General features: G+C 41.8%; 4 protein-coding genes across 5 annotated transcripts; 3 read left to right on the forward strand and 1 right to left on the reverse strand.

Annotated features, from left to right (window-relative positions):
• Positions 1-3508: 3508 nt before the first annotated feature.
• On the forward strand, positions 3509-4261 carry rnf182 (ring finger protein 182; the record flags this gene model as incomplete). Its single annotated transcript, XM_080859741.1, has 1 exon — positions 3509-4261. One exon carries the CDS (start codon positions 3509-3511, stop codon positions 4259-4261), a length of 753 nt encoding a protein of 250 aa, XP_080715867.1.
• Positions 4262-5755: 1494 nt separating this feature from the next.
• On the forward strand, positions 5756-16129 carry ranbp9 (RAN binding protein 9). 2 transcript variants are annotated; one of them, XM_080859649.1, is made up of 14 exons: positions 5756-6337; positions 7871-7982; positions 8120-8172; positions 8596-8763; positions 8965-8987; positions 10327-10511; positions 10691-10803; positions 11065-11173; positions 11294-11448; positions 12161-12338; positions 12758-12876; positions 13818-13969; positions 14537-14648; positions 14868-16129. In XM_080859649.1, exons 1-14 carry the CDS (start codon positions 6121-6123, stop codon positions 14996-14998), a joined length of 1827 nt encoding a protein of 608 aa, XP_080715775.1. In that variant the 5' UTR covers positions 5756-6120; the 3' UTR covers positions 14999-16129. The 2 variants fall into 2 exon arrangements, with proteins under 2 accessions (XP_080715775.1, XP_080715774.1); XM_080859648.1 differs by having other exon boundaries at positions 8965-8986; positions 10317-10511.
• Positions 16130-16354: 225 nt separating this feature from the next.
• Positions 16355-18695, reverse strand: nol7 (nucleolar protein 7; the record flags this gene model as incomplete). Its single annotated transcript, XM_080859007.1, has 8 exons — positions 16355-17027; positions 17200-17277; positions 17583-17704; positions 17796-17856; positions 18013-18047; positions 18136-18191; positions 18365-18425; positions 18517-18695. The coding sequence occupies 8 exons, from the start codon at positions 18693-18695 to the stop codon at positions 16954-16956; spliced, it is 666 nt and encodes a 221-aa protein (XP_080715133.1). The 3' UTR covers positions 16355-16953.
• Positions 18696-18822: 127 nt separating this feature from the next.
• On the forward strand, positions 18823-20564 carry epdr1 (ependymin related 1). Its single transcript, XM_080859764.1, has 3 exons — positions 18823-19198; positions 19640-19848; positions 20006-20564. The coding sequence occupies exons 1-3, from the start codon at positions 18954-18956 to the stop codon at positions 20194-20196; spliced, it is 645 nt and encodes a 214-aa protein (XP_080715890.1). The 5' UTR covers positions 18823-18953; the 3' UTR covers positions 20197-20564.
• Positions 20565-21352: the final 788 nt, after the last annotated feature.

Below are 21352 nucleotides of genomic sequence, written 5' to 3' on the forward strand. Positions count from 1 at the left end.
CAACATTCATGTTATTCTCTACCTGTGAAAATAGGCTTTTGTTTCTGGTTTGTGGTGACCTTTGCCTTAAACCTGATGAAAGCATTAATAGCAGGGATTGTGCTAGCCATTGTATAAGTGTACCAGCAATAATTAAATGTACCCTGCATACACACTGAACGGTATAGGCGTTTCCTGATTAGTGAATATAGTTATACTGATGGTGAAATATTACTTACAAATACTTTATTACAGCAAAGGTTTACAGTTTCCCTGAATCAGTGGTTCCATGGGGTCTTCTTAGAGAGCTGTAGGCTATAATAACATTAAACATCCAGAAACTTACCTTCCAGTCATACTGTGCCATAAATGAGTTCCTATGGAAGACAAAAATTAAATAATGTAAATGCTGTCTTTATCGATTACATCTAATTCTATTAGTCAAGTAATAAGTGCAAGCAAGCTGTGCAATGTTGCGTTCCTAACAGCACTTTGAGCACACTGTGCTACATTTCCCTAGCCATAATTTCAGCACTGCATATCCAACCACAACATGATGGGCCTTCAGCCCAGCAGTAGAGTCCTGTGTCCTGCTGTTACTCCAGGCTTACAGCTGACTCATTAGGAGACGATAATCCCCAGCTGAGGCATGGTGTGGCAGCCACAGTTTGTGATTATTTATCAGCAGCCCTACGTGCTCCACATTTAACGTACCAGATGGGTACAAATCAACAGTCTGAAATGATTACCATCATGCATTAGGGTACTGGCCATGGGTATAGCAAAAGAGTAAGTATGATGGTTACCTGGGTGAAATGTCTTCTAGAGGAAGGGTTATTGCCCCATCATTTTGTTAACAATGGGCCTGATATTGTGGACATGACCACAGTGTAAGCCATACATATAAAAAAAATATCCATGTAAAAATCATTATGGTCATACTGTACCTTTGGATCTGGTCAGGCACAGACCCCGCACAAACTGTATGATAACCATCAGAGCCAAGCTCAAGCACGTGAGGCTGAACACCCTGCAGGGACTAAGGGTCACAAACCTGTGGGGAAAATCAAGAACCCCAAAAAGAAGTCTTGTCATCCATATCAAATGATTGGTTTCAAATGGGGTTACTCAAAAAGCCTCAACAGTGAAGGAGATTCAGCCACATTGGAGAGCAATATTTACTATACTGTATGGACATGCACCTGGTCAGTCCATCATACCAAGGCCTTGGAACCATAATTATGTTCAACTTCACCTAGATAAGTAATCAAGGCTACTACTACTAATAATAATAATAATAGAAGCTGCATGCACGTATGCTGTTTTCACTGCACAAGTGCACATGCAAGTGTTTTTCCTCTTTTCAGTTTAATATAGATAACAACATGTTTAACAAAACAATCTTTACTGTACAAGGAGAGGCCACATCTCACAAGGAAAAAAGGCTTGAGCATTTGCAAAGCAGGGGGGAAAAAATGCCTGATTTGAAAACAAACCAGGGGTTTACCTAAACCATTTTCTAATGAGCTCAGTTATCGTACTGTCTTGGCCTACTGTGTATGGCAGAATGGTCAGTTACTGGCAGGTGGATGCCAGCTGATCTTCTATTCAGATGATAAAGCATAGGCTACCATTATTCCACATGTGGTGATAGGTACCAAGTTCCAGGTTTAAAAGTTCTAAATGCAACTGCAGTCCCAGCTTACATGAGGATCACTGCATTTGACAGTTAAAATCATGATCTCTCCCAAATATCAGAACTAACTATTTAGGCTGAGCTTCAGTCATGTAAGGCCATAAGTCAATTAGACTTTTCAGGGGTGATATAAATGATATTCTACAAAAATGTGTCCAAGGCTCCCTTTATAAAAAAGCTAGGACAATGTTGCAAGACCTTGACATTTGTTAAATGTACATTGCGTCGTGAATCTCTTACCAGAAAACTGAATTGGTGACAACAAAGATTGAGGAGGTCCAAAGCGGTCTCTTCCAATTTATCACGATGGAGATGCGACATAAGGGCGAGTCGACTGAAGGATGTCTGGAACCGGTTGACAGCTCTTTCCTAGATTCCGCCATCGCCCCACCTGAGCTCCAGAGAGAATCCCTTCCCTATGACAGTGCCCGTGCGCCCCGCCTCTTTGGTATCAACAGTGTCGTTTCTGTCCTAACACGACATACAAAAACAATACCGTCTAGTCACGGTCAGGGCTCGCTCACAACTGCTGTAATTTTGTTGTTGTTCGGTCGTTGACGTAATTTCTGGGGCTGCTAGGGTTGCTTTGGGAGATCTGACGTCATCGTTTTTGCTTCGTCAGGGGAGGGAGGGGGGTGCGCCAACTAGTCATATCTTACAATAGATTACCTATCCGATTAAAAAATGAATGAGGTAGAAAAATGACAAGGAAAATTAATTCCAGACAACATATATTTTTCTGCCATATTTATTACGTAATTTTTAAACAGAATGTATCAAAGCATTAGAAAACAGATGGACACTGTCCTCACTTCTTAAACACAATTATATAACAACACAATATATTTAAAAGACATGTAAAAAAAAAAAAAAACATGTGTGTTTATAACATATTTTTCAGTGTGTCATTAATGGGCAAGTCGGGAAAACAATATTGTTTTAATTTTCATCATACAGCTGATCCAAGTAACATCCAAACATATTTTAGTATTCAAAGACCAACAGCTAAAGAGTCAAGATTCAGACTCCTTGAGCAGGAGTTGAAATGAAAAACGATTTAGTAGGTTTCCACGCTCTCCTGACATTCATCACACATGGAAGGTTCTGAATAATGTCTGTCTCTCAGGGTCAGAGAAGAATGAAGCTAAGAGTCCTGACCCATTTTGCCCTCTTAGTGACTCAACTCTTCAGAACTGGCTCAAAAACAAGGGCACTTTTCCAAAGCTAAATCACAATCCCAGTAACACCTCGTACAGTAATTACAATCACAACAATCCTGTGGTGTCTACTTTTTAATGACTAAAATCATTCTGAAAATGTAGTTTCATGTGTCTTTTGGAGGACTCCTTTTCCTTTTGACTGACAATCAGTGGAAGATTCTTTATTACAACCTACCCCTCTGCAAGTGAATGACCCCTCTCTCGGTCATTATAAACAGTGTACCAGAAAGACGTGCTGCACCACTAATTGGACTGAATTGCACTGGCAACAAAAGGCCCAGCTAGAAAATTCCAGCCCTGGTTTTACAGGGGCTGCTTTGTTGCTGTTGTGTTTGTTCTCTATTGCTGTGTTAACAGTTATCTTTTCTGTGGCGGCCTCTCCCCACCCTTCCACACAGTGCATGAAAGGCTCTTCTGCACGAATCAGCCCAGAGCTGTGTGGCACAGCACAGGGGGATGTTCCGCTCTCGCTCTACCCTGCCCTGCTCCACTCAGCCTGCATGGGACACCCTCCGGACCCAAGAAGTGGCGTAGCTGCAGCTGCCTCGCGACTATGTTCCCAGGCCCTGCCCGTTGAGTGCCCAGTCCGCCAGAGCTGAGAAGAGGGGACGAGATGATGGGACAGACACTGGAGGACGGCGTCGCCACAGAGGAGCTAGAATGCAAGATCTGCTACTGCCCCTACAGCCTCTCCAACCGCCGGCCCAAGGTGCTCGAGTGTTGCCATCGGCTGTGTGCCAAGTGCTTGGCCAAAATCCTGGACTTGGGGGAGTCACCGCCAAATGCAATAGTGTGCCCGTTCTGTCGATACATCACCGGTTTGCCTGGAGAAGCGGTGGGCAGCCTCCCCGATGACTGTAACCTGGTGACGGCGCTGTCCCTTCAGGTGCGCAACCACAGAAATCTTCACGAGTGCCCCGGAGAGATCCTCCTCAGTCCGAGGAACCTGAGCTCTCTGGTGGGCCCGTCTGCCACAGCCTCTCCCTCTTCCTTGCACAGCTCCAACTACGTGGTCATCACCATCATGGAGCCTCCGCCGGAGTCTGGCCGTCAGTCAGGGCCCTTGGCAGGCCGTAGCCGGGACTACCGCTCCTCCAGCCCGGATTCCATGGCTTCTATCACGCAGAGGTGGACAGTGTGGAATTGTGCAGCGCTGCTGTGTCAGACGTCAGCCCGGGCCCTGGTGTGGCTCCTGGGTCTGCTGTACTTCAGCTCTCTTCCTCTGGGCGTCTACTTGCTCATAATGCAGAAAACCACCTTGGGCGTGCTGCTGGTCAGCTTGGTGCCCGCAAGCCTGCTCATGATCATGGCGTATGGGCTCTGCCAGTGCCTTTGCCACGAATTCTGGGACTGCGTGCCACCCTAACAACCAAAGGGCAACCATCCACATCACCAGCCTGACTTTTACTGTGACGTGTTGCTCCAGCGTGGTTAGAGGACACCATTTATGTGGATACAATATTATATCCATTATTTGCCACCACAGTTTTGGATAGTTTGGAACCAACAAAAATAAATAATATATGATGGGGCAATGGACACAACAGAACATAAGTAGAAGTAGTTTTCAGCTAGCAAAAGTAGCATTACCAATAGCTCTCTGTTTTGCTAACAGCTGCTTTGAAATGTTTGTCATTTTGAAGGACAGGTCCACCAAACACTGACAAGAAACAACTCTTCTTCGTTAACTGCGTTAAGAACTTTAAATATGTAATTAATTAGCGTTTAAAAATACTTTAAATGAAGGATTATCTGCATATTTATAGAGCACTCAACTGAATATGGAGGTTGTATGTTTGCCTAACTGTAACATGACTGAGAGCTGTCTTTCACACGTTCAAATGTTTGTATGCAAAAAGTTGAGGAATGTTAGTCTGAGCCACCAAATGCACCCCTGTGCAAAGGACCTGATCTATGATTATCCCTTAATGATCAAATGTCATAAATATGATTTCTCTGTGATTTATGGAATTCGCAAAAACAGATCAATGTCTTGAATATAACATGTTGTGTCAATACATTGTGACTTTAGCAGTTATTTTGTCAGCTATCATTTTTGTGACAAGAAATTAAATGATGAAACACTTTTGGAAGATTTGACTTTTGTAGTCTTTTGCAACATGACGGAGTCGGTATATGTCCATACAGGATGTCCCTACATCCAACCATAATAACGCAACAGAAAATATGTTGGTAGACTGTGACATTGAAAATGCAAGCCTGTTGACAGTTGGGATGAGGAAGGAATGTGGATAAACATTTTCTGAAACTATGAGAACCAATGAGAAAACATTTCATATAAGTTAACTGATCACTGATCATTCTTAATTAAGAAAGCATTATGGCATTACCCTTACTAGACAATAATTTGTAATTTCTATATCCATCCATAATGACACTAATTAGACAACATGCAATGTTTAACTAATGTATTTCCATATCCATCCATAAGTAGACTACATGTAATGTTCAATTTTGTATTTCCATATCCATCCATAGGTAGGCTACATGCAGCTAATGTTCAATTTGTGTCAAATATTGGGGAAATCAATTGCTATAACAAAGGCTGCATTCTTCCCCGTGTATTTCACGTAATGTAACCCGTTTGCATTATATAATCTAAGTTGTAAGTGGCTTTAGACAAAAGCGACTATTAAATACCTTTACTAAAAATACATACATACAGACAGACAATTCCGACAATTTATGGATAGCCAACTTAGCCTGAAGTTACAGTAGGCTACCTGATTGGAAAATAAGTTGTTATGTCTGGTCATGTATGATGTCCTCGAGGAAGTGTGACTGGACCTTCTCTCAGCCAATCAGATTTGTGGATCCCTCACTAACAACAAACAAAAGATCGGGTTTACCTACAGAGCTATCTGTCGATGTCCAGTGTCAATATAGTATATAGGGGTTATTGTGTATCTTGTTAACGCATAGCGTCGAACTTTTCTAACATTTTCTAGATGGCAAATGTTGGTTAAAGCCTTAGTTTATTTGCGTTGTGCTTGTCAGCTAATGTTAGCTAGCTGTTACGATTGCTTACTTGGACAACCAAGCTGAGGAGCTAACTCGAGTTGTTCGGTGCTAGCATTGAAGCTAGCTGGCTAGGACCACGATATTTGTGGTCAAGTAAACGACTAAAAATTGTCACTCTTGAATAGCAGCCCAGCTGAAAGAAGCTGGCTAGCTATTAAAACACCCGAAACCGAACTAATCGTCATGTCAGGACCATCATCGGGCTGTGGATTTCTGATGTCGGTTGTTGTTCACGGGGACTCTGCTCTTAACGAGCAGGAAAAGGAGCTCAATCAGCGACTTAGAAGTCTATATCCAGCTGTAAATGAACAAGAGACTCTACTGCCTAGATCATGGAGTCCCAAGGACAAGTTCAGTTACATTGGTCTTTCACAGAACAATCTACGAGTACATTACAAAGGTACGACGAAAATAAACCAACGTTCTTACAGGCTAGCTACCTTAAACGACGGATGCTAACTTTATTTGTAGCTAGCTTGCGTCACATTTGCTATATACATTATTACCAAATCAGTGTTAGCTGCAGTGGCTAGCTAGTTAGTTTGCTAACTTATCGCATAGGTAGGTTTAACAGTTTGGTTAGTTTGTTGTTTTCTCTTGGGAATCCACAACAGCCAATCTGGTTAACATGCTACGTTTGCCTTGCTAAAAATAACCAGCCACCGATTTAGTGTGTTGTAATGTCAGACACTATTTGCTTGAACTATGTAGCAAGCTAGTCTGTAACAGCTGTCAAGCTAGGTCGCTAACTTACTTTATGAAGTAACATCAACATAAGCTAACGTTACTGTAGCTCGCTGGCTATTTAGCTTAATGCAAATGTTAGCATGCCTTAGCTTTAAAGGCCAACTTGCTAACTAACAGGCGATATCATTTCACTGAGTCTAAATATAGATGTTTGGAGCTGTGGAGCCTTTATTGTTAGTTAACCGATTTGACTTAACGACAGTTTATTTCGGTTAAGCTTGTGAAATCTAATGTCACCTACATACCTGCTCTAGCTAGTTTGGAGGACAGCTACCCTGTACGCATCAAGTTGTTTATGTGCTAGCTATGAGTTTTGAGGCCAGTGTATTATTCCCAGCTATTTCATACAGTAGGATTTTCGCTGTTTGTCAGTATGATTACATAGTCAATATTGTAGATCGTCTTGTATCAATCTGGGACTCGACTAGTGACACTGTCCTTTACATGTCAGTTGAGTAAAGCTATCGTTTAGTTCAGTAGACCCAACAGGTCAGCCAGGTCCGGAAATGTTGACTTGGTACAGGATCGGTTCAGTTCAGAGCTAACGAGTAAACAAGATAACAGCTAGCATGATGTCAACTTAAAGATTAACTAAATCAGACAGAAATAGAGCTGACTGTATTGTTGAAACCTTTGAAAACGCATACGAGGTGGATTGCGCAGGATGCACTCATAACTGTTAGTAGTCATGGTGCAATCTCGCCATATTGAAGCTCTAAAGCTAACTATAATCAGCTTGCTGTCGTTAGCTTGCTAAACATTTTCCCCGAGTTATGACGTCAAGCCTCCATCTTCAGCTATCTCCTACTCAGAAGCCTCAACTAGCCATTTCTTTCAGTATATTTATCACCTTGTCGATAGTGAACTGAAACGTCCGCTTATTTTTGTATGCGTGTCAGATGAGATGCTTTAGTTTGATATGTAGCTACTGGCCGACTCTTTTGTTACATGACATTTTTACATTGTATTTTTTTTATTACGTAATCTATGGTATTTAAAATGGGCAATTACACAGGTTAATGTTTTGAGTAAGGTAAGAACATGTACGAAATTCAGGTTTAGCCGCTAGTGATGGTGGAATTTTTGGTAGGTCAGATTTGTTATACGTTACACTGGCACCCTCTCATTTGAATTGCCTGCATTATGTTCTTACTGGACAATGTATGTGTCTCCCTCAACCACTAAGGACACGGAAAGACCCCAAAAGACGCTGCCTCTGTACGGGCAACCCACCCCATCCCAGCAGCATGTGGTGTTTACTACTTTGAGGTGAAAATCATCAGTAAAGGGAGAGATGGGTAAGGGAGCAAACCTGTTATGTTTGTATGGTGTGAAGAATATTTTAGGTTTAGGTTTTCACATAACATTACATTACATATCACACTGTCAGATTGGAATAGTATTAACATTTAGTTTGGTTTTCTATGGTTTTCAGTTACATGGGAATCGGCTTGTCTGCACAGGGGGTCAACATGAACAGACTTCCAGGTAAAGCAATGCTGCAAGTTTCCATACAGTCCGTAGGTGCACTTTCTTTTGCTGTGCTTGTGCATATGTGTGTGTGTGTGTGTGTGTGTGTGTGTGTGTGTGTGTGGTCTGAGATACAGCTACAAACCACTTATAAGTAGGCCTGTTTTATGTTGTTTCCTTTGGGGTGTGTCTTTAGAGACTAGAACACTCTGGCCTTAGATGACACTGCAGTGATGGGGTCACATGCAGCCAGTGAGGGATATCTGGCAGAACTGGGTGACACCCAGTCCATTTTTAACAAGTCACAGGACAATGGGTGGGCCCTTAGTAGTGCTGCAGAGTACTGAAGAGATAAACCCCCAAGCTGAATCCATTAGCTTTTCACACAGCAGTTCATCTTTCAAGAACGCAGAAACATGTATTTCTTTTTGTTATGTTCAGGTTGGGACAAACACTCATATGGTTACCACGGAGATGATGGCCACTCCTTTTGCTCATCGGGTACAGGGCAGCCCTATGGCCCGACGTTCACCACTGGGGATGTGATTGGCTGCTGTGTCAACCTCATCAACAACACCTGCTTTTACACAAAGAATGGTCACAGTCTAGGTATACAAGTTTGCCATTCATAATATTCATTCCATAATAAACACAGAACTCCACTCCAAGTTGCTCTTTGCCAAAAAGTTTGATGAATCAATTTTGCTCATACATAAACATTTGACAGACTGTGTATACAGGTAATCTGTGAGAAATTGGTTAAACAGTGTTCAGATAAAATTGTCTTTTCCCCCCCCCCCCCTTCTACAGGCATAGCTTTCACAGATTTACCGGTGAGTATCAAAAGTATTTGCAGTTTATTGAAGTTGAACCAGATGTTGTACTGTACTGTTGCTATCTGACCAGGCCTATTTGTCTGAGCTTGAAAGATTGTTTGATTGGCTTCTGTGATAATGTAGCCCTGAATTGGTTTTATGAGCAGCAGTACTGTGGATACGCTGCTGAAATTTCAATTTGTTGCCGTTCCAGAATCTGGATTGGCATATTGTTTTGGGAGTTTGATCCTCTAGTTTCAAGGTTGTATCCTTGGAGAGGTGTTGATCATTTTTCCATAACAAAAAAAAAATGACCAGCGAGGTGATTCTATGCATAAATGAATCAAATCTATATTTTTAACTTCACTGAGAAAGTGGAGAAATAATTGCACAAAATACTTTTGTAAGCATTGGCCACATAGCTACAATATTAGAGGTTTCTTTTCTCATTTTTTAATAAATACAACTGTCACTGCTAATTTAATACCAAGGATGTTATAACCATTGAATAACTAATCTTAGCAGCAGCTAAACCAAAGATGACCTGCTAAAAAGCTAACCCATATTGGTTTGCTTGCCAATCAAGTGTCTTATATGGATAAGATCTAACATTAATGTAGTAGTAGTAGTTGTAGAAGTAGTTGTAGTAGTAGAAGAAGAAGAAGAAGTAGTTTGGTTGCACTTAAATTAGTGATGGGAGATGTAGGTTGTTACCGTGCAGATGAGAGGTATAGCAACCAAGGATTTCCTCTTACTTTTCACCTCACAGGAGGTGTGACGTATTTTACTGTATCAGTGCTGTTGGCTGGATAACTCTACCTTTAACTTCACTAAGACGTAGCACCGTGTCATTTCCCCCCGACAGTAGCTGAATGGCAGCTTGTTTAGAGATAAAACAATAATCCATTGAGCAGAACACATCATTGGCAGCAGGCCAACATTCTGTGGGTGTTTTGAATAAAATGTGTTGCCTTGACCAGCCTTGACCGTTTCCTCCACTCAAATATGAAATGCCTTCCTTGAAATCTCTGCCGTGGAGCTGGTTTGTGACACAGAAACTGAAAATGTCACCTCAGTCTGATGAGCAAATGGAAAATAGTTTAGTCTAAAAAAGGCAGCATGTCAGTTTTTCGTTTTCATTTATGTTTTTTATTCAGAGTACAAAGAAAAGTTATGTTGTCATAACATGAATATCTGTCAGCACAGAAAAGTGTATGTTAAATCACCTTCAGCAGAAGTCAAATCTTTTGTCAGTATGTTTTTTATAACTTCATTCATCATTGTAAGAGAAATCACCAGCATTGGAACTATGTGAACACTAACCTCTTCCTCTGCATGTCGTTCTCTGTCGGCACAGCCCAACCTGTACCCTACAGTCGGACTCCAGACCCCGGGGGAGGTGGTGGATGCTAACTTTGGGCAGCACCCCTTTGTCTTTGACATTGAGGACTACATGCGCGAATGGAGGACAAAGATCCAAGCCCAGATCGACCGTTTCCCCATAGGGGAGCGAGAGGGAGAATGGCAAGCCATGCTCCAGAAGTGAGTCTCCTGCCTAGGAGAGTGAACACAAAATGCCATGTTTTAGAAGGGCTGCTATCATATGAATGTTTTGCTTGTTTGTTTGTTGGTTGTGAAATTCCCTCATTCTGAAGGGCTGATGCTATTGAGATCACATTGGCTCTTGAGTTTGACCTCCCCCTCCTTCCCATCTCTCTCAGGATGGTGGCCTCCTACCTTGTTCACCACAGCTACTGCGCCACTGCTGAGGCCTTTGCCAAATCCACTGATCAGGCCGTGCATGAGGAACTGGCTTCCATCAAAAACAGACAGAGTGAGTCTCCACTGGTCACCTGACCTATGGCCTTGTTTGCTTAGCAGCCAAACAAGGAAAAGAGTTTGTTTTCTTGCTCTTGCCAATGTTAAAAATGTAGTTCCCTAACAAAGTTTAAAAAAAGGTCAGGTGGAAGTGATATTTGGAGGAAATGTGTAGGCCTATATTTGTTGTAGTGTATAACGCACAGCTGCACTGTGGGATTTGAAGTTGGTTGGGATGAAGACATTTGAGTGATTTGCATGGGAACAATGCTTTCAGAAATCCAGAAGTTGGTCCTGTCAGGAAGAATGGGAGAAGCTATAGACACCACACAGCAGCTTTACCCCAGCCTCTTGGAGAGAAACCCGGATCTCTTATTCATGTTGAAGTAAGTCCTGGCTCACACTTAAGGATGCAATCTGTGTGAATCATCCTTCCACGCATGTTTTGCTTGAATCAAGACCTAGGCGCCAGCATGACTCATCCCAATGGCATTCTTCTCCTCCAGAGTCAGGCAGTTCATTGAGATGGTGAACGGCACGGACAGTGAGGTTCGGTGCCTGGGAGGGCGGAGCCCCAAGTCCCAGGACAGCTACCCTGGCTCGCCCCGCCCCTTCAGCAGCCCCACTCACAAAGCCAGTGGCCCTCAAGCCTACCTGACAGGTACTCTAACTGGAATCTCACAGAGGACACAGGAATATGTTACACATACACTGGGTAACAGAGATGAGCTGCACAGTCTTACAGTTCTGAAGTGGACTATTGCTAAATGATCTATTCGAATTACCAGTCTTACAGTTCTGAAGGGGTCTATTGCTAAATGATCTATTCTAGTTACCAGTCTTACAGTTCTGAAGTGGTCTATTGCTAAATGATCTATTCTAGTTACCAGTCTTACAGTTCTGAAGTGGTCTATTGCTAAATGGTCTATTCTAGTTACCAGTCTTACAGTTCTGAAGTGGTCTATTGCTAAATGGTCTATTCTAGTTACCAGTCTTACAGTTCTGAAGGGGTCTATTGCTAAATGGTCTATTCTAGTTACCAGTCTTACAGTTCTGAAGGGGTCTATTGCTAAATGGTCTATTCTAGTTACCAGTCTTACAGTTCTGAAGGGGTCTATTGCTAAATGGTCTATTCTAGTTACCAGTCTTACAGTTCTGAAGGGGTCTATTGCTAAATGGTCTATTGTAGTTACCAGTCTTAGTGCTGAAATGGTATATTCTGTCACCCTCTAATAGTAGCAACATTGTTGTGTTGCAGTTTTAGCATCCATTTGCTGATTATAGCTTTCTTCTTTGAGTACTGTCAGTACTGCTTGAGTGAACCTAACACAAAGACCCTACCCTTCCCGCTGACCTTGTTCCTCTCTCCCTAGGGCTGGACAGTAACTGCTGTAATGGTGTGTTGTCCAGTAAAGCCACCTCTTCAGCCAACTGTATGAAGGCCTGCCCTTCCACCCTGGCCGGTGGTGACCTCAGCAGCTTGAATGGCACATGCAGCCAGCCGCAGGAGCCGCAGCCACCGCAGCCGCAGCCGCAGCAGCCCAGTACCAGGTAGTGTGCATTCTGCTCACGCAGGCCGCCTCAGTCGGGAGTCTGTTGTCGGGTATGGGTCACTCTGTACCCATGGGATTTCATACTTGGGTTTAGAGGTTACTATTCAGTGGGACTTCTGAGGTTTTTGTGCTGTTAGTGGTTATGGCTCACATGGGTTCCAACATCCTGCTTTGGAATTGTACACATTTTCCATGAATGTTTTTGGAATGCTAGGATAACATTGAGGTAGGATGTACACAAATGCCATGCATGTCACTGTTCTTAGAGTTTTTGAATGTGGTTGTAGGAATGTTCTCCTAGAAATGCACTCCTTCTTGACCACCATCCCTTGGCTATTAGCCTTGCCAACAGAAGAACACATGTTGATGGACAAATGAGATTTTAATTCAGGTGAATGGTAACCATTTCATTTACAGCAGTGAAGTGGAGATGGAGGTGGATCACTTCTCCAATGGTGTGTCTGAATCGTCCTCCAATGGCTTTCTCAATGGATCAACACATGCAGTTGAACCAGAGGACTGTGATGCCGAGATGGGTGAGAGCAGCCATATAGCAATGTGCATATCCCTTAAGGCCTTCCTTCCAAGCTCACGTATGACAAAGATCACATATCTGAAACACCATTGGTTGTTTGGATATGAAATAGTTCAAATGTAATGAAAAATGTGAAGGCATGAACAGATTTAATAGATCCATTCTTGTGATTGACTGCCCTTGGAAGACTGAGTAGGAAATCATGATAGACAGGAGCACACATGGTAGCCAATAGTCAAGCCAGCTAGTGACAGTGCTGTAGAATTAAGATAAACCTATTATGGTCCTCTTAAAGGGAACAGTACTGTTATTTTTTGAATCACTGCTTAAATAGAAGTCCAGAGGTGGCACAGCTTCTCTTCAGAGAGGTTTTTATTATTATTATTATTATTATTATTATTATTATTACTATTATGTGAATTCCAGTTAATTGTTTTAGGGATTTAGGTCCATTTGCTGACTGCATATTTTTGTTTCTCAGCATTCCCTGAGGCCGTTGGAGGCAAGCACATGTTTTATCTTGGCTGACATTTTGAACGATAATCTAATCTATAACTATATCATTTAAGTTTGTTGTAGAATTATGATTTGTAGCTCGATAATGCTGAGATACTCTAATCTCTTCTCAAACTATTTTATGTCGACAATTGGAATGTCATTGATCATTTAGCCCAAATTGAAAAAAAAAACCTTTTAAAACATATTGTTCATTTTCTCATTTGTGACTTATTATCTCACTGTTTGCTACATGGGCCACCGTACCCTGCTCTCCGCTCCTGCCATAGTTTTATTCAGTGGCCTCAAATGTACATTGTGACCTATTCTTGTGCCGCTTGGCCAAGAGAACCATGTCTAATTGGCCAGGGGGCTTTGTTTGTTTGCTTGTTTGTTTGTTTGTTTGTTTGTTTGTTTGTTTATTTATCTCTCTGTCTGCCTGCACAGAGGTTGAGCTGGCTCAGTTCAAGAGGCAGCTCTGCGGAGGCAGCCAGGCGGCCATCGAGAGGATGATCCACTTTGGGCGGGAGCTGCAGAGCATGAGCGAGCACCTCCGCCGGGAGCGCGGCAAGAACGCCGCAAACAAGAAGATGCTGAAGGTGCGTGGCCCATGATGATTAGTGAAGTTAATAATAATAATAATAATTATTTTATTTTTAACGCACTTTCCATTCAAAAGAATCTCAGAGTGCCTAGTGCACAGCTGTCAAGTTCATTTAACTCTCTTGACAACTGTGATATTTAAAAGGTTAGATATTTGGGGAGAATATTTTGCAGAGCTCTTTTGATGTCTTAAGAAACTGGTCAAACTCTTCCAGAGAAAAACCGACTGAGCGAGATTAAGCTGTTCCTAAGTGTCTGTCATCTAGACAGACCTGAAAGGCGAGAGTTGTTAGTTGATTTGTTTTTCGCTGCTTGATAATGCCAGAGTTTTCTCACAACTGCTGTTTTTGTGGGGGGGGGATTCTAGACATAGAAACCACTTACTCTGTAAATATTCTGTAGTGATGCTATATGCTAGGAACTGTGCTCCCTATGACTATGCCAATAGCTAATCATAGAGAAATAAGAAAAAAAACTGATAGCTTTTCTGCAGCTAATTCCTCTGCGTTTTTAACTGTAATGTGAACTCCTTCACGACCTTTAACTGGAGTCTGTCTCTGTAGGATGCCTTTAGCCTGCTTGCATACTCCGATCCCTGGAGCAGTCCAGTGGGCTATCAGCTGGACTCAATCCAAAGGGAGCCCGTCTGCTCCACACTCAACAGTGCAATATTAGGTAAGCCAGCTATATGTTCTCTGACCAATTGTCATTGGTTTGGAGTCTAGAAGGTTTTACCACTTTTTTTTTATGGACGTAAATACCAAATCGTGCTTTGATTGTGTCATGTATGACAGTTGTATGTGTTTGTGTGTGTGTTTTAAATTTGAGTGTACACATAGTCAAATCATCTGTCACTTAATGTGTGTGTGTGTGTGTGTGTGTGTTTGTTCACAGAAACTCACAACCTGCCCAAGCAGCCCCCCTTGGCACAGGCGGTGGGCCAGGCTGCGCAGTGTTTGTCCCTCATGGCGCGCACGGGCATCGGCTCTTGCGCCTTCGCTTCAGTGGATAACTACCTGCACTAACCTCTAGACAACCCACCCTCATCTGCCCCTCCCCTCCCCTCGGTAATGCAGCGAGACCCTGACCCTGACCCTTCCCCGTTATCACCACCCACCAACACGACCCAAGCAGGGCCTGCCAGGGTGCTGAGCAGGGTCCCAGTGCATTCTCTTAGCCCCCGCTCCCACCAGGGCCCTGGCCCTCTCTGAAGACTGGATCTGCTCTTCCTAAGCCACGTGAGACTTATGGCACATCAGGATGAAGATCCCTAAGCCAGAAAAAAAATCCCTAGAGATCATTACATGGTTCTTTTTTTTTTTTTTTCTCTCTTTGGCTTATCTTTTTTTTTAAATTTTAAAGCCTTTTAATTTTTGGGTTGAGGATATGTTAAAATATGGATTGGGGGTGGGGAGGCAAGCTCTGATTGTTTGTTTCCTAGTTTACAAGGCATGATGCAAATTATGGTTATAATTAATGTTATTATTATTATTAAACTTGCATATGAATATATATTTGTTCTTGGTTGAAGGCTGGCCGAATCAGCACGACCAACTAATAAAGGTCCCATCACAGTGAACCCTCGCTACTCACAAGTGTCAGCCTGTGTACATGTCACTGAGTCCTGAGTGAATCCCGAGTGATCTTGCATTAATAAGAAGTGTGAAATACTTAGCAATTTACATAAAGAAAATAAAAAGTTTCAACCCATAAAGTATAATACTGCGGGATTAGGTATATAATGAGATTGTAGGAGCTCCTCTTGTAAGGACATTCCTGTGTGTAAACCTCCACTTCCCTTTGCCAACAGCTCAGCAGCTTTGATGCAATGTTTGGGCCGCAGATTCTTTTAAACTGTGTGTTGTCTGTTTGCCCCCACTCATTCTTTTCAGTTTTCTCGCTTTGTTTTTCTCCTTTAAGCCAGTCTCTTAGATAACCTATTGCTTTGTTTCTGCGAAGTATGGCTGTATATCTGACAAGAAGTTCATCATGTCCGGTCTGAAAGAGACCCTGTCGGCCATTTTGATTTATTACTCATACCCCTATGCCTCTCAGTGCTGTGCTTTATAAAGTAATGACTTTGGAGACTGGCTCAGTATTGTCAACAGCACTGTCTTAAAATTTACAATAAAATTACCCCACCCAGGAGGACCGTGCTTCAGTTGTGTAAGGCTCTTCTTCATATAGGCATTTAGTTTCCATGGCTGCTAACATTTAGAAGAGTTTTTCCCCTATTGCCTTGGCACATAATGGAAGGGTCAAGGAATATATTTTGCCAACACATTTACCTATTCATAAGTACAGGTCCAACAGATAGATGTACTTTTGTAAATGTACTTTAGTAAACATTTTGATCGTAAGACAATGCTGCAGTGTAGGGTTATGCCTTCAGAGACAATACTATTCTATTACAGTACAATACTAATATATACTTGAGCATTAAGGTTGAACATGTAATGGGACTGACTGGTTCCTGTTCTTCAGGTCTTTCTGCTCATGTAGATGCTTCTGAGAAGTCCATTGGTTACAGTTCTCGATTAAATGGCAGTCTCATGAATCTAAGGGGAACAGCTGATAATGGCACATTCATGTTGTTGAGATCAAATTAATTCATGTGTCAAGTTTTTTATTTTAAGAAACTGTTGTCATTGACTTGATCAAAGGCATCTGCCTTCATCGTGATTTCAGAAATTAAGTGTCAACAACCGACTCAATCACTTTAACCAGCTCTATTATTTATAAGGCTATTAAGGATTTTGAGGGTAAAAAAAAAAGACATTACACAACCAAGTCCTCCTAAAGAAGACAAAGATGTACAGTTGTTGCACAGATGAAAAGCTGAAAATTCTATCCAGCAACTGGAAAGTCAGCCAAGATATGTCTGGCCTGAGTCATCCCCTAGAGGTCTGCGAGTAGACCTCCAATCCCAAAAGTGGTGCTCTTCCTGCTCCTCTGGGTATGGTCTTGTCCTCCGTCATATTCATGTGCTGATGAGCTTCTTCTTGTGCAGCCACCTCTTGTTGCTCTTCTCAGCCTTTTCCCTCTCTACAGTACCTGGAAGGACAGTGATTTAAACCCTGGCTTATACTACATTTCCATCATCAAAATAGGCATAGATGACACTAGATGCAGGGACCATATTTTCAGGGTTAAATACTGACATAAAATGCATTTCGTCAATAATAATAAAATGAATTGTTTAAAAAAAAATAAAAATAGAACTCACTCAGTTTTGTATTAGCAAACTGGAATGCAGCACCTTTGTTGACCCCCTTCTTATTATTGAGTGAAAGAAGTTCGTTGTCTGAAAGGAAAACAAAAAGAAAACCCATTCAGAGTGGGAACACATGTTTGTATCTTTAAACTGCATATTACTTTTGCACCTATGGAGACTAGGTTTGTCTCTTGAAACTTTCCTTTTTAAATTTAGTTTTATCATCACACATACTGTATGGTATTCATTATGATTTTGACTTGAAAACTAAGAAAATAATCTTCATTAGGCAGTGACCCTGCCCATTTGTGCAAATTCTAATATAAGATAGGGAATTTACCCCACATGGAGGATAAGATCAACTCACTAGTAAAATAAGTCAAACATGTTCTTACTTGTTGCCCGCCGAGTCCCTTGTCCATAGAATCGAGACTGAACAAAGTCCATGGCCTCTTTCTGATGTGTACTGGCTGTAATCTGGTGCTTCACTGTTGTTACACTACAATTTGCCTGTAAACTACATAGTGGTTGAGGTCATTAAAATCCATATTCAATGGACATATTCGAAAGACAGAACATTGAGCAAAAGGCAATACTTGGAACTTTACCTTCGTGCTTGTTCTTTGATCGGTTTCAGATCACTTAGATCCATTGCTTTTCCTTTCTCCACTAAAGGCAAGAACAATTAAACATTTCTTAAACGCTAGCAGTGTTGCCCCACCAAAAGCACACATTTAAAGTGACACCAATACATATTCGCAAACAATACGTTCGCAAACCTCAAATAAGCAGGCGAAAGTCAATTATTCACTTAAAACTACATACCCTCATTTTCTGCACTGCATGGGATAGCATCATGTCTAGAATAGGATAGAAGAGGGTAATAACAGCTCAGGAAAACTTCAGTAGAATGCAACGAAAGACGTCATGTTAATTAAGTCACTTTACCTTATTGGTGTTGCATCAATTTCCTCCAAAACGTCTTCAGGAAGAAGTCTTCGTTTCTAAAGACATATAGGTAATAGGTAAATGACTGACAGTGTGAAACTCGTAGCTGTAGACCATAATGGGGATGTATTTGCATTATTAGTGATTAGATGCTGACAAAATTACGAGTGAGTTAACAGTTTCACATGGAACGTAGTCAAGAAAAACGTAGCGTGACGTTTCTGCTAACCTTTTGTTCCAAAAAGAACTCTTGCTTCCTTCTTCGCTTTTCTTTCAATGTCTTTTTCTCTCTGTAAATAAAGAGAATGCAGTGACTGATTACCTATACACTAGACACGTTAACTGGGGTGGCAAAATGCTAACGTTAGCCAAGTGAGCTACCTTCTGCCAGCCTCCAACGCGTCTTTTACGCTCTGCAAAGCAGACCTTTTGGAATCCTCAAAATTCACTTCTTCTGGAGCCTCGTCATCGCTGGAATCAAACCGTAAAGTATTGTTCTCAATCATTACTTCACTACTTGGGTTACCTGACCCACGTTGCGTTTCACTGGTTTCAGCCATGTTGGTGGAAGCTACAGCATCAAAATAATGTTTCGTCACTTTGGTTCAACCAATCAATGCACAACCTTTCCACTTGTCAAGTGTTTGTGGGGGAAACATTGCCCCCTGGACGTGTGGGTATGCTAATGCAGCAGCGGTGACAACCCCGCGTCTAAACACTCATATCATAACGGTACGGTACAAACATCCGTTGTTCCAGTTGTTGGACAGTACGTAGGCGCTACACTGTCTTCATTGTACCACGAGAAAATAATTAAAATGGAAAATATGAAGACATACGTGCTTTGGCTAACTCTTTGCTTGTCGCTGGTAATATCTACACTGGGAAACCCAGCTATCGCACCACCGGCCTTACCTTGCCTTGCCCCTGTACAATGGGAGGGAAGGACTGTTGTGTATGATCACAGCACAGGGCGCAACACACGGGCTTCAATGTCGTACGATGGACAAAATCAGCAAATTCGTGTACTCGAACAGAAGAGAGGACATGTACCGTGTAAAAAGTACGTAGGCCTACACCAATTATATTGTTTGTGTCTCTCTTAGCATCCGTAATGCATAGGCTACAGCGTAAAGACATAGTCTTTGAGAAATAACCGTATAGTATGCAATAACCTGTGTGTATGTAAATGTTTACTATAAAACAGCGTCACGGTTTACTGCTGTATGGCGCTAAGATGTTGTTAAGTCCTGTCGCCAGTTTATTGTAGCGGAGTCATTGGCAATGGAGACTTCATCATGAAGCCATGATAAATATAACCTCTAGCTATCTGGTGTTTAATAGGCTTACAACTTCAATATGGGCGTTGTTTGTCACACGACTCCCTATTTTCCTCAAGCTCTGAGCAACAATAGCTTCCACTAATAAGATCACTGTATTGCTTATTTTCACCAGTTTACGAGTGTTTATTGCCATTTAATTACTGCATATTACTATTTCTCAGGTACTTTGAGTACATCTACTTGTTCCAGAGTGGGGTAATGTTCCAGATTGAGCAAGTCACTAAACAGTGCTCAAAGTTAGCTCTGACACAGGCTTGGGACCCCTTTGACATCCCCTCAAACTCCACCTTTGAGGACCAGAACTTCATTGGAGGCCCAGGAGACATGCTTGAAGTGCAAGAGTGGTCTGACAGAAAGCCAGCTCGCCAAAGTAAGGATTGATGTAGTATCACAGGTGCTCTCATGTTAGTGGCAGCATTCCATCATCACTATCAACAGGATGACAAGCACTAACCTTTCAGTTCAGTGTACTTAATATTACTTTATATGCTGTATTTGGCTTTTCTGTCTCTGTTGCCCACACTCAGATGAAGCCTGGCTGGGCGTGTACACGGTGAAAGACTGCTACCCTGTACAGGAGACGTACACAAGGAACAGCAGTGTGACTACCTCCACACGATTCTTTGATCTGGAACTGGGCATCGGCGACCCCAGCGTGTTTATTCCCCCACCCACCTGTCAATCAGCCCATCCAGAGAGGATGACATCAGACTGCTGAGTCCATTCCTTCATCTTGGCTCTCTAACACTATGGTGAAGATAGTCTGTAGATGATACTAGTACACTGGAAATGTAATGTTTGTATGAGACCTGGAGTGCTGAACTATAACCATGAGCTTTTGATGGAATTTCGCTCAAATCAGTAATTAACCTAAATGCGATACATTGTGGGCTTGTTGGTGTGGTCACAGTTGCAGGAATCTAAAGGATGTGCAAAGCATTTATTTTGATATGCACTTTTTCTGTTTTTCCCCTCACTGTTATTTAAATCTGCTGTAAGGAATGTAAGTGGACGTTGCTAACTTCCATCGGTCCAGCAATTGTAGGATCAGATTCTCCCATCAACAGTGCTGTTTGTTTACATGCAAAATAAATCTGTTGTAAATGTTCCTCTTTGGTTAATACATTTATTCACACTAAGTAAAATGTTTCAACTCTGAGAGTAACAGGAGACTCACAGAGCTAGCCTTTTTTTTGTCAGTGCATATGTGTCTTATTGATAGTGATCAGAATGTAAGCCTACCATTAATGCAGTTAAATTCTAAACAGCATGGCATACAGCAGTTTACTGTTGCCAGTTTAACTCTCTTACTTTGAAAAGTTTTTTATTATTATTCACAATCATGATGTAAAATATTTTTTAGCGTGTATGCCATAACAAAACAAACAAACAAACAACATTTTCTCCATTTTAGTATCAGCATTGAAAAGAGGGTGGTAATTGGGATGTGGGTGTCTTGGAAGCAGACCCACAAAGTGAGGAGAGAAAGTTCGTAGAGGGCTTGAATTTTCTGCAGTGAAACAGGCCCACCCAAAGGCCACATTCACCACAGTCCCGCTGCCATCTGAAAGGAAGATTTGATTGCCTCTTAACCTTTCATTTTCATTTCCAATTCTACATGAGGTTACACTATTTAATAATTCAAAAGAGTCCTTCATTATACAGTATAATTTTTGTGATTTCTAGAAACGCACTGTTTAGAGCTGATGTTGCAATGTCGTCAGGCCTACATGACTATGTTGAATTATTTGAAAAATATGCTGTCCTACTATTACCACTGCTACTTCTAGTAATAATAATAATATTTTTTGTTATAACAGTTGTTTGATAATAGGTAATTTCGATGCAAACGTTCGGAGAATAATAAAACTTGA

This window comes from Sprattus sprattus (genome assembly GCF_963457725.1).
Source record: "Sprattus sprattus genome assembly, chromosome: 20".
In the NCBI taxonomy this organism is placed as follows: domain Eukaryota; kingdom Metazoa; phylum Chordata; class Actinopteri; order Clupeiformes; family Clupeidae; genus Sprattus; species Sprattus sprattus.